The sequence below is a fragment of the Anas platyrhynchos genome, chromosome 7 (genome assembly GCF_047663525.1).
Source record: "Anas platyrhynchos isolate ZD024472 breed Pekin duck chromosome 7, IASCAAS_PekinDuck_T2T, whole genome shotgun sequence".
Classification (NCBI taxonomy): Eukaryota; Metazoa; Chordata; class Aves; order Anseriformes; family Anatidae; genus Anas; species Anas platyrhynchos.
The window spans coordinates 14,348,515-14,360,936 of record NC_092593.1 but is presented as its reverse complement, the minus strand read 5'-3'; the positions used below and the strand labels follow the sequence as shown (position 1 = coordinate 14,360,936).

General features: G+C 49.1%; 1 protein-coding gene across 9 annotated transcripts in view; it reads right to left on the bottom strand.

Annotated features, from left to right (window-relative positions):
• GLI2 (GLI family zinc finger 2) overlaps window positions 1–12,422 on the bottom strand; it is a 189,244-nt gene that overhangs the window by 32,431 nt on the left and 144,391 nt on the right. For all 9 annotated transcript variants that reach the window (XM_027461189.3, XM_072040761.1, XM_027461186.3 and 6 more), the window contains 2 exons: window positions 9,882–10,084; window positions 7,802–7,993 (listed from right to left, as the gene is read on the bottom strand). In XM_027461189.3, coding sequence (XP_027316990.2) covers window positions 7,802–7,993; window positions 9,882–10,084 — 395 coding nt within the window. The remainder of the gene's footprint in view (window positions 1–7,801; window positions 7,994–9,881; window positions 10,085–12,422) is intronic.

Here is a 12,422-nt window from a genome sequence, read left to right as displayed (position 1 = left end):
GTGACTGTTAAAGCCACCCTGTGATCTGGTGGGACTAGACTCAAACTTTCCAAATGCTCGCGGCTGGCCCTTCCCAGCCCTGCTCTGCTGCAGAGTGGCACGTCCCTCGGGAGCTGGAAAAGCAGCCGCCGTCTTGCAGAGGTGCTAAGGAAGCAAAACTAAAATGAGCGAACAAATTCCCCTCTGCAAAGGTGACTCCTGCCTGAAGGCTGGATTGGAGAACACCCAAACTTCACACTTTGTTCATGAGATCTGGGCCCTGCCAGGCCCCCAAACCATGCAAGGGTTGCTTGGGTCCAGATCGTAAAGATGAAAACAGTGAAAACAGTCCACAACATAGTTAATGTATTAATATCACTGAAGTGAACTAATTAATATATATATATATTTTTTTCCCTGGCAGTAAGGCCAATACAGGGGCCATGACCCAGGAAGACCCGGGTGCTGTTGCCAGTCTTCCCCAGTCACATCTCCTTGAGCAAATTGCTTCTTCTTTGTGTGTCCCTATTTTGGTGTCATCTATTCAGATGAGCTCCTGTACAGAGGGTTTGTGTTTTACTCCCTATGTATTACACCTTGTGTGATGGGGCTCTATCTCAGCTGAGTTGACAATGTTTCTGTCGTACAAATAATATGCATCTTTCCAGATATGGATATTGCTTTCTGCATTTGCATTCCCACAGTCTCCTCCTTCTCTAACAGAAGGAAGCAGGCCAGATTTGACAGTCATATTTATCTCTGTTACTCCCACACCTCAAGGGAGATCTGTTTATTAATGTGCCACTTCCCTTGATAAATTACTAAATAGAAAGAAAAGCCTTGTACTCATTTCTCGCTGTTCTTTCCTATGATTTATGTCCACAGCGCTGGTTCAGCCATTGGTCACTGTTAATTTGCAGAGCGAAGAAGTCCTGATGTCCAACAGAAGCCTTGGTTTTACCGGTGCAACCAACGTGGGCACCCTCCTGGCTGCACACAGGTATGTCATTTTTTCCCCGTGTAAAACTCTGCTGGAAGCTGTCAGATTTGCAAGCTGGCCTGGGACTTCCTGGCACCAAACCAGTAATATGCATCGTGTTACTGTCCGCTCTAATTTAGATCTTGCACATACCGTGGGCAATATGAAATGTTTGATAGCAGATCCAATAGGTTAGGCTCATGCTTTACACAAAAGCCTCTGAGATCTTGTGGGCTTTCAGGGAAAGCTGTGACCTAAAATCAGGCTATGGATGAACAATTCATCTCTACTTAATAACAGCCTGCCTGAGATGCCCAGAAAGGGAAACGTCCGGGAAACATAAAAGGAATTTAACCACACAAGGAAGCACTCACGAGTGCATTTAGGAAGAGGGAAACATTTCACAATTATTTCTGAAAAGCAGATTAACAGCTTCAGGATCATTCTTAGTAATAAAATCAGCGTGACCTCATCCCCTGATCCGAGGACATGGAGCATGAACATTAAATGGTAACAGGCAGCAGCAAGGATAAATATTAGAGTAGCTGTACACATAGGCAAGGTGTTCAAGTATTGCTCAGAACAGGTAAGCAAAATCCTGTATTGCCTGAGGTCCAGTGATGTTTCAAAGGAAACACCGCATACAACTTTTCCAGCACTGACTGCCCGGAGAAGTAAATGAAGGCAGGATCCATTTTCAGGCACAGAGAGATGGAGACGGAGAGCCTCGGGAGGATTTATCACTAAAACTCCCCCAACTCATCTTCCCTTTCAGGAATGCTGACTTAGCAAACCCAACGTTAGTTTCAAGATTTTTCTGATACTTGGAAAAAATGTTAGGAGAAAAGTTTCCAAACTGTTTGAGCACTCCCTTCATCACTCGTGAAAGAAAAAAAAAATAAAATTCAGTTGTTGTTCTAAAAGAAGTTTTGTTTAGAAGCCTAAAATCATGATAGGTTAAAATGAATCTGAAAATGTCAGAAGTTGAATCAAAATTAGGGAATTATTTAAAATTAATTCAAATCATCTGCCAGAGTTTCAGTTTTTAAATCAAACTTCTCAATGCCTCTCTCCTCAAATATAACCCTTTTTAACCTTCAATCGCTTTCCCTTGAATAGTACTCCTTCTCACTCGGGTCCAGAAAGAAGTGATGGACCAGCGCCCACACTTCATACAGGGTCTGGGAATTATCACATCCAAGAGTTACTCAGAAGCCAGGATTTTCTTCCCAAATTTAAATTTATGCACAATGGGACAGTGATGAGCTGTAGGGCCACTCTCCCACTTCCACACGCGTGGCAGCTTGTGGTGTGAGCCCCGTGGCTGTTCCCAGTGCTGTCGTGCCAGAGGGCCTGGTCAGGTCAGGATCAGGCCCAGGCTCCCAGGGGAGGCGGGAGCCGAGGCTCCTGTCCCAGCCACTCACCACGGCTGTGGGCTGTCAGGACACTGAGGGAAGTGGCTTTCCTGCAGGGAGATTTCAGGTCTCCCTCTCACATTAGAAATAGTGGCAGCAAAGCCCTCCTGAAAGGAAAGGGCTCCCTCAGTGGGAGCTCCTCTGGGGCTTCACTCCTCTGACCCTCCTTTTTTTACCAGAGCCTATGCAGAAATTTCAAGTGCTTCTTTATGGACAAGCACATTGCTGTGGTCTCGATCACACAGGGACATCGGGGAAATTTGCTTCCAAGTGGCCGAGCCCATAAGGCATGTGGGTTGCAAACGCTCACCCCTTTCCCCACTGAAACACCGCCAGGACCTCCGCTTCCTCTGCATGCCCCTCCAAGCCCTGGGATAATCCCAGTGCTATCAGTGTGGTCCCTGTCCCTGTTCACTCACCAAGGAAACTCCACCCAAAGCATACAGAAATACCCCCTTCTCCCGTCATCACACTAAATCCACGGGCAATATTAAAACGCAGGACGATCCCTTCATTAAGAGGCAGCAGCAATAAGCTACTCACGCTCTTCGCATAACCAGTTCCTTATTCCCCTCTCCCCTTCTGCAGTGGCAGCACACGTCTCACTTAGACTGCAGCAGATGCTGGACATTTGTTCTGGCACCAGACGCTGTCCTGGGACCCTTCTTTCTTCCCTCCCTGGGGCCTGATCAGCTTCGAAGTTCAAGGAATACTAATGCTTCCCTCAAATCCTTGCTGAAAGACAAGGCTGCATTCTTCTACTCCCAATCCACAAGGTGACTGTTTAGACGACCCAACTTGCATATGTAAATTGAATTCTTTAGAAACCAGAGTGCAGCGGGATTCCAGACAGAGCGCTTATGGGGTGCTCTGGGACCTTTTCTCTCTTCTGCACATATTTTTCTGGGGAGGAAAACAGCATTGCTGGCTAGAACTGGGTGGGAAACCATTTCCCATTCTCTGAACCTTTTCTGAGATTTCAGCAAGTTTCCATTCTGTGCTGGGACAAAGAAAACAACAACAACAAAAAAAAAGATCTTTCAGAGTTTTTAAGGAAGCAACCACAGGGCGCGCCGTCTGCCCGGAGTAGCCAACAGCTGGCTGGTTTGTGGAAGTCATCTGCGACCCAGCACACCCAGCCTGCACACCCCGAGCTGCTGGTCCCTCAAGCCCCAGGCAAGGCACTTCTTTCCTGGGTCACCACAAGGCTGGTTCCCCTCTGTCTCTCCAGATGGAGCAGTCACTTCGTGTCAACCTGCTGGAGGAGTCCTGAACTCACCTCTCCCGCTCCTGCTAACTGCAGAAACCGCTGGGCTGCACTGCCAGCACGGTTCCTCAGCCCAGGGACTATTAAGTCATTTACTTGAAGTAGAAAGGCTCCAACAACAGTGACTGCGAGAGGCCGATGAAGTGGCCAGTGAACAGTGAATCACTGTTTGACTTGGGGGAAATAAAGTCCTTCTTGATCATTTGCCCACATCCTGGGCAACTGTGCCAGATGCTGGTCTGTTGGCTATCCTGGGCTGAACAAAGCCTTTTCCCAGCTGAACTGCTGTTATTAAGTCAAGACTTTTGTGACTGCCATGCATGGGGCAGCAAGAAGCAGGGCAGGGATCCCCTCCCTAGCTCCAGAACCGGATGAAATGCCATTGCAGCACGGCTTTTGGTAACCGCTGGGTTGCACAGACATCTATGCAGTGCTCGTGACCTGAGTGACTGTCTCTGTACAGTGCTGCTTGAACATAAATTGAACTCAAGATGTTTTTTCTCCCATTCCCTGACTCAGTATGAGCAACCCAATCCCACTTTTGACACTGTGCAAACAGAAGTGATGGATTTAAAGACAAGCTTGGCTTCTACTGCTGGCCATGAAACTCCTTATTCTGAAGATCTGCGTCCTGTTCCCAGAGCTGCCACTGCTCTGCTGTCTGATCATTTGATCTTTCTTTTCCAATGGTGAAATGGCTGTACTGAGAGATCTTTTGATGTACAGGGCTATTAGAATACAAACAACAAGTCAGTCTGGATGCACTCCTCTTGAGAGCAAATGGCACTTCCAGAAGGGCTGTAGGTAATGACAAAAGCCCTTGTGCTTATGGAAAAAACAGCTGGATGCACCAAATACACTCAGAAAGCTGCGGTCATCTCCAGTCTCATCTGTGCCCTCCACCAATATTTTCTGCCTCATGAATGCCCTCACCTCTCACTCTATAACCTAGAATAATACACCATGTGGCACACACTTCTAGGATAGAACTGTAAAAGACTGGTCTGTGCAAGACAATCTCAAAAGTGTCCCACCAGCCACGCTGTGACATTGGAAAGGGGCTAACCTTTGCTTTGAAAACGTAGGCTTTCTGGCAAATAGTTTTAAGACTGGATTCAAACTCTGCTCTTGGATCAAGAGTCCCTGCTTGGATGGACAGAATGAAACAGGCCAGCTACCTGAAGGGTTATTTAGTTTTCACTGTCACTGGACGGAAGACCCAAGCAGCCTGGTGTGTAACACTGAGATTTGGTCTCCTTTAGGGGTTTAACTATTGATGTAGCTGCACAGTAAAAAAACCTGCAAAAGAGATGCATTTGTGCAGCACCCTTGCTCATTTATTATTTAAACACTCTGACACATGGACAGTACCAATAGGCTCCAGTCAACATTGACACCCTATTGCTTTCCTGACCCTATGCATCTGATACAGTGAAAAAACACAGACAAACTCAGTCATTGAGGGATTTGCTAGAGCAACCAGAAGGGCCCAGCTGCATGGAAGAAAAACCATACTCAGTGTCTTAGACTCCCATGGACCTGCAGATGCTTGGAGGTGATGTGACACTGAATAGACCATTTTTTTTTAAACGTGCTTATCTTCCTCTTTTGCTTTTGCAGGTGTCAGTGTTATCACAGATGTGCTGCATATGTTCTAACAGGAGCTACCTGTATTTCAGCAGCCAGCAAAATAATTCTTGTAAAGTTCATAGATTCTGGGTCTCTCTGGGAAGAAAAGGTCTCTCTGAATGAGAGATGTTGTGAGGCAGTGACTCACTAGGTTTTTATGCATGCTACTGATATTCTTGTCTCAGAAAAACACCATAAGAGGATGCTTTATTAAATTATCTGTTCAACTATTTACTTAGTCCCCACTGATTTAAATTTTTGAAATAGCTTTCTAAAGAGAGAGGGATATTCCAGCTCGTCAGCCAGAATTTCAGAGCCATCCATTTTACTCTCTGCCAACAATTTTCTCTTCATGCTGAGACTGGGCCTCCTTCATCAGACAGGGTGGTACACTGGGGATAATGGATTAAGCCCACCAACAAAATACCAACCTATGTAAGGTAGTCTGTCTTAGGATACAGACTTGATGTTAGGAAACACTAAAATGGGAAACAGCAGCACTCAAGTTCCTCTGGCTTCAGACATGCTTTTATATGCCTCAGTGGACCACAGCTGGTCATAGTACCTGCAGCAGCACCAAGTGCAGGGGGAGTGAGGGAGGATAAAGCAGAGCACTGCATGTGATCACAGCAGGAGCCCTCCCTGGGCTGATGGATAAAGCTGAATGCATAGACCAGAGATTGGCAGTGGGCTGCTGCTCCTTCACACATTCTTAAAAAGTAGCTTTCTGGTATCTCAGGTTGCATCCTCATGATGTACGAAAGTTTTCATCTCACTCAGAGCATGCGAAGGCCCACAAAAGGCTTTCCAGTTGCTGATCAGCAAAGCTTTACTAAAAGGTCAAAATAAATGCTTGGTGAGCCCTGGCTTTCCAACACGTAATGGTCACGAGCATGGCTGCATGACATTGGGACCTTTGTTACGTGATTTACTCTAGAGCCATTTTCAGGAGAAGCCAAGTGGGAAGAGAGTCTTCTGCCCAGGGAATAGCTTGGATGACTTCAGATAAAGACTGATCTTCATCAAAACCTGAGAACAGGCATCTCGGTGTGCTGAGCGTCAGCCTGCACTAGCATAAAAACAGTTGTGTTTGCTTCTCTTACTGGCTGTTTATCTGGCACTTCAGTGAGGCACTGCCGGTCAGAGATGGACTAATAAGGAGGCAAGGAGGAAGAAGTCTTGTTCAAGAGCCTGAGGAGAACTTGGCAGAGCCCATTTGCACCCATCTGCTATAAGCACAGACATTAACCCTTCAGATGGAAGACTGAGAGCAGCCTTACTGACTTGCTGCTTTGTAGCAGAGAAACCCTGAACATATTTTGCATGTTAGAGGCAGGATGACATCAAGGAGCATGTGCTCTTCCTTTCAGCCTAGGATCCAAAGTTCCAATCAGTCTAGGAATTGGCGGCAGAAAATGACTACTCAGGTAAAACTTCAGCAGCAGCTGCAGACAAGAATTATTTTTTTTTTTTTTTAGTTAGAAACATCCTAGGTCCCTATCACTGAACAGCCAGAGCAGCTTTTATCATTCTAAACCAGTCACTTTACGAAGCAGCAAGACCGCAAAGTCTTTCATCTTAAAAGCTCAACAACAGAAACTTTGAAGCGGTAATGAAATGATGCAGAACCCCACTCTAAAAATTATAATGGTCCACAAGCACAGAAAACAGAAGCTGGGATCTGAAAGCTGAGCCAAGACTTCTCTTTCTTGCAGCAGAACTAATCTTCAAACTGCCCTCCTGAATATCTGTGTAACCCTAGTTTTTACAAGATACATGTATGGCATAAAGTGAAAGGAAAGAAATTTCTAGCGGCTCTGAAAATCAGCCGAACCTCAGATACTCTCCCACATAAACATTACCCATCACACCAGGGCAGCGGTCAGGCCATGGGGGTGACTCAGCACTGCAATCATTAACATCATTTTATTTCTTCTTCGTTTAGCCATGAACCAGAACTTTCTGGGTTTCTAATGTCTGATACTAGTATAAATACAGCATTCCTGCAATTTTTTTTTCCTCCCACAAAGTATGAACACAATCCTCTCCACCGTAGCTCCCTGTTAACGTACTTTTTCTCCTCGGGGGTTTTGTTTTACAGTCTCCAAACCCAGAGGAGGGTCCTGCTGTGCCAAGCATGGCAACAGGGGGAAGTGGCCAGTGCCTGCCCCAGATGCCGGCTGGACAAAACGTTGGGGCAGGCGGGCAGGACAAGAAGCTGGAGCTGGGGCTCTCCCCACAGCATGCAGTGGTTGCCCACAGGCAAGGCAGTGGGACAGCAGCATTGCCCTGTCCACTTGACCAGCCCACCTCCTACCCATGCAACAGCCCTTCCAAAACACCTCAGTGCATATATTTTAAATTAGGCATATTTTATATATAGATGTATGGAACAAGGTGATGTTTCAAGCCAAAAATTATCCAGTGGCCCACAGGTTTCATCAGGACAGGGTGACCATGTAGAGCAACCTCCACCTGAAAGACAGCCCCATCCATCTGCCCCGAGTTTTGGTGGCTTGATCCACTACTCACCGTCGACGGGGCTGAGGTACTCGTGGAGGTGTGCCGTGCTGGCTGCTCCCCCGCTCTGCATCAGGATGTCCCCGTAGGGGTTGGGGTGGCCGGCCATCAGCGTCATTTGGTGGTAGTAGTCCGCAGGGTTGGCTCCCGGCGGTGGTGGGGGCAGTCCGAAAAGGCCTCGCTCCTTCAGATGCTCATGAGCCACTGCCGAAGCCGGGGGTGAAGAGGAGAACATGGGGAGAAGGTTCCCAGAGGACGTTAGACCTCGGCGCTGAGGCGGGCGGCCCCGTCCCCCCCCGCGCCCCCCGCCAGCCCTCTCCGCGCGGCCCCGCTCAGCGTGGCCGTGACGTGAGCTTGGGCGTGTTTCTGCGGACAAAAGAAACTAAGCTGGGGCCTCTGCATTCCTCCATTTCCGCAAATTTATAAACAATCTCTCGTTCCCCCTTCTAATAATCCTCCCGTTCGGACGCAGCCGTCGCCCCAGGGAGGGGGGAGAGGGCCCGGCCGCCGGCAGCAGTAACCCTGTCAGCATCCACATCCCTGCCTATTAGGAAGGAAAGACAAATGCAACCCAGTTCCCGATAGCGGTGCGAGGAAATTAAAGCCAAGGTCTAATGCATAGAGCTAGGTTTAGTGTCTGGCAGCCTAAAACCATTTTGGCTGCCAAAGCCAATTACGCTCACTTTCTCCCAGCTGTAATTTTTCAAACCTGCCTCCCCACCCACTTGCCCCATTAACTTATTTACCGCGGCCTTAAAAAAAAAAAAGAAAAGAAAAGAAAGGAAAAGAAAAGAAAAGCAACGCAACCCAAAACACAATGCCTCTTTTTCATAGCAAATAACGAAACTGGCTTTGACGGGGGAGGACGGGACACAGTATGCACACAGCAGCCGTCGTGCCTCTGCGCTGCTGGCGGCTGGGAACTCAAGCCCTGGTAAGGTTGTGGAAAGGAAGCCCTCTACATCAAGATCACGTTTTAGGAGAGGGAAGGAGGCATAATGCATCTCCCAATCACTGTAGGAATGTTTTGTGTTTTTTTTTTTTTTGCCCACAGAAGATGGTTTAATGCTGCCAGACAGTAAACCAGGGACTCATTGCTCTCTGTTGTGTTTTGTTTGCCCCAGTGGTGGCTCAGGAGCTGAGAGACACTGGGATTTGCTGGGTGTGCAGTCTGATAAAGCACTTCTGGTGAAGTGAGTCACAGCTGGCAGCTCCCCAAGTCAAAGCAGGGTCATGTTATAGTCAACATGACATACACAGCAGCCCAAATTCACCATCCGTATGAAATACTGATGACCAAAGGAACTCACACAGATCTATCCCCGCCTTTCAAAAACGAGCTCTGAGGTCCTGGAACCCTCCCAGGAAAGCTTTGTATTTTCCCCTTTTCCTGCTTGGCTATTTTTGTTCTGGACATGGGAGCCAGTGCCCATGCTGACCCCACGTGTGGTCTGCCTGGGCTGGGTGGGTACTACCACCTCCACATGCTCTGAACACCAGCTTTCCACACAGCCCTGCCTTCTCCTGAGTACTTTCAGCAGAGCGGCTCTAGAGCAAGGAGGAAGAAAGGCCCACTCCTTCACCCTGGAGCCGTGCACACCCCCAGCCACAAAGCCAAGGGGAGACAACCCAGCTGGCATCGCCTCCTCTCTGCTGGGTCATCTACGGACACGCCAGGCAGCCAGGACAACTGTGACCCTTCTGGAGGGGAGCAAGGCTCCTGGTAGAGACATCAGAGCAGGAAAGCTCAGAAGAGAGCTGAGAGCGCTGCAGAAAGGAACATACTTTAAGCAAAATATTTATAATACGATCCAGTGGTAATAGCTATTCTCACGCTCTGCTTTCTCAGCGCAATGATGCAAAACAAATGTGTAGTTAAAGGGGAAGAAGAGGGGAAAAAAAAAAAAAAGGAAAAGAAAAAGAGACAGCTTTCCCACTTCAGAGAGCAGCTGCGGAGCCCTCGCAGCTGTATGTCCCTGGGTTGCAGGGAATGTCAGCACTGGTGAGCGACAAGCGGCACAACACAGGCATCCCCGGCGGTGAACCCAGGACCGATGGTGACAGGCAGGATGCGGTGGCGGGGGTCTCTTACCGTCAGCGGGGCTGAGGCCTCTGGCAGCGGAGATGACGGAGAGCGTGGGGCTGCCGTGGACGGAGCGGAGGTAGTGCTCCATGTGGGGCGTCACGTAGGGGTGCGGCGGGCTGAAGGGCGACTCGCCGGGCCCGGCGGGGTGCGGAGACAGGCGGATGAGGGAGATGTCAGAGATGACGGGGCTGCCGCTCAGGGGAGGAGGCCTGAGGAGGAAACAGAGAGAGGCTGTCACTCGCGGCCACACTTCTCCCTCTGATCCTGCTGGGAGGAGGTTAAGAAGAGGGCTAAAAATCACCTGGTGCCCAGCGGCTTGCCCCGTCTGGGCTGCCTTGCCGAGGGGTGCAGGCAGCATGGGGCCAGAGCAGCTCCTGTGTGCCTGGAGCCAGCCCCAGCCCCCACATGGGCAGGATGGGGACCTGGGGACATCCACAGCGTCCACCCAGCCACATGAGTGGATGCAGCTCGGCGGCCCCGACCGCGCGGCCCTCCCGCTCGCGTCCATCAGGGCTTGCACAAACCCCCTTGACAGGTCGGCCCTACAGTTCAGAGGGCAAAAGTTCAGGAGAGGTTTTATTGCATGCTTTCTGGGGGCCACCACTGCTAAATGCCTCAGATCTTCCCCAGGCTAAATGTTACCTGAGAAAGGAGCCAGCAAATGCTGGGGATTCAGCAGGTAACAAAAAAAAAGTCAGAGACGTGTTTTGGCACTTGAGCAGTTTTCACAGGGTGGGCAAAGACAGAAGAGAAATCAAGCTGACATCTCCCAGACACATCTATTCCTGTATCCTCCGTCCTGTTATGCAAACCGCAGAGGATGCGAGGAGGGGAAGAAAGAATGACAGGCCATGACCTGAGAAGTAGAGAATCTGAGCTAGACACCAAAACAGGCAGAGCTGCCATCAAGCCAAATGGCAGAGCTAAATCTGCTCTGCGTTAGCCTCCCCCATGCTGCCAGAGCTGCTTGGAGTCGGGCTCATGCCAGGGCCAGCACTGGGCCCTGCCTGGGCACCCCAGCAGGGCTGGGGGAGATGGATGTGTGCCCGATGGGATGGCACCCCAGGGACGGGGCACCACATGGATCTGGCAGTCCTGGGGCAGGGATGTGGGATGCAGGCTGAGCTATGGGGTGGCATTACCAGTGCCCTGCCCTAAGATTATCCAAAGCTGCCACTAGTGAGCAAATCCATCTCTGCGCACAGATAACCACAAGCGCGATGGTCTGAGCAGTTCAGGCACGCCACCTGCACCTCAGGATGTCAGTCCCACCCTGCCTTATCAACAGCTCAGGTGCACTCTAATTTATTTATAATACTTGCATATCAACAAAACCACACAGAAACGTAATATAAGTTTTGCAGACTTATTCAGCAGTTTACGAGCGTGTTTGTCTTTGTTTGATCTTCTGTGTGTTTCTCTGTCTTTCTGATAAATTAGTAAACCTTGTGGTTTTTTGAACACTTTCTGCTGATGGGTAGTAAATTAAATGTCTTTTAAAATATTTATAGTTCAAAGTACTCTCCTGTAGCACTACAACGCGTGGCTCACTGGTGTGAAATACAAGGCAGTGAAACCGTATCAGATACAAAGCTGGGTGAGGGACTGGCGGCGATGCAGAGCCGCCGGCACGCGCTCCTCGCGCCGAGAGCTGGGTTTCGCCAGAGGAACACCCAGCGGGATCCAGCCTGTTTTCCTTCACGGCGCCGAAAGACAAACTTATGATGGCATCGCTATTTCAGACCTCATAAGCTCCCCACCTGCGTCGCTCCAGCAGTTCATTACCCAAATTACGGGGTGACGGAAGCCACCCTCGGAAAGGGCCGTCAGGAGGGCCGCTTGCTGCTGAGGCTGCTCATAACGGCGGCCGAACACGGAGCCGGCCGATTTATTTCTACCGGGGAGGAGGGAGAAGTGAATCAAAGCCTCTGTTCCAGATTTAGTTTCAATTCATTTCTAATAATCTCCACCGCCTCATCTGGAAAAAATGAAACAGGATTAAAAAAAATGATGTCATTAAGAAAACATCTGACTAATTTTTCTTCTGACGAAGACTTAATATAAGTGAGGGGGGGATGTAAATTAAAAGCAGCCCCAATCTTCCCTGGGCCACAGAGCCTGCCTTAATACATAAGCCATGAAAGAAGTTTTCTTACATATACAATAAGTTCCCTCTTTCATCAGTACTCACAGCTTCTCCCAAAAGGGTTGTGAACTTCTTTGATGCAGGCTTGAAACTATGTATTACCAGGTTTACGAGCCTTCGGAGCCTCCGCTGATCAAACTGTGAGGCCGACATCTAAAATGTGTATAACAATATGAAGGGTTTGCTGTTCATTTTCCCCATGCTAAATTGGGCAGAAATGCTGGAGTCCCTCAGAACAGGAAAACTCCACCCTGGCCAAAAAGGTAACACTGGGAAAAAGATCAAGAATTCCCCCAAAATGCATGCAGCTGGAGACCCGGGCGGGATTTCAAGAGGAGGCTGGCCCTGCACAGGAAGACCAGGCTGGAGAGCAAGTTTGTCCTGACAGCTTTGCTTAAAGC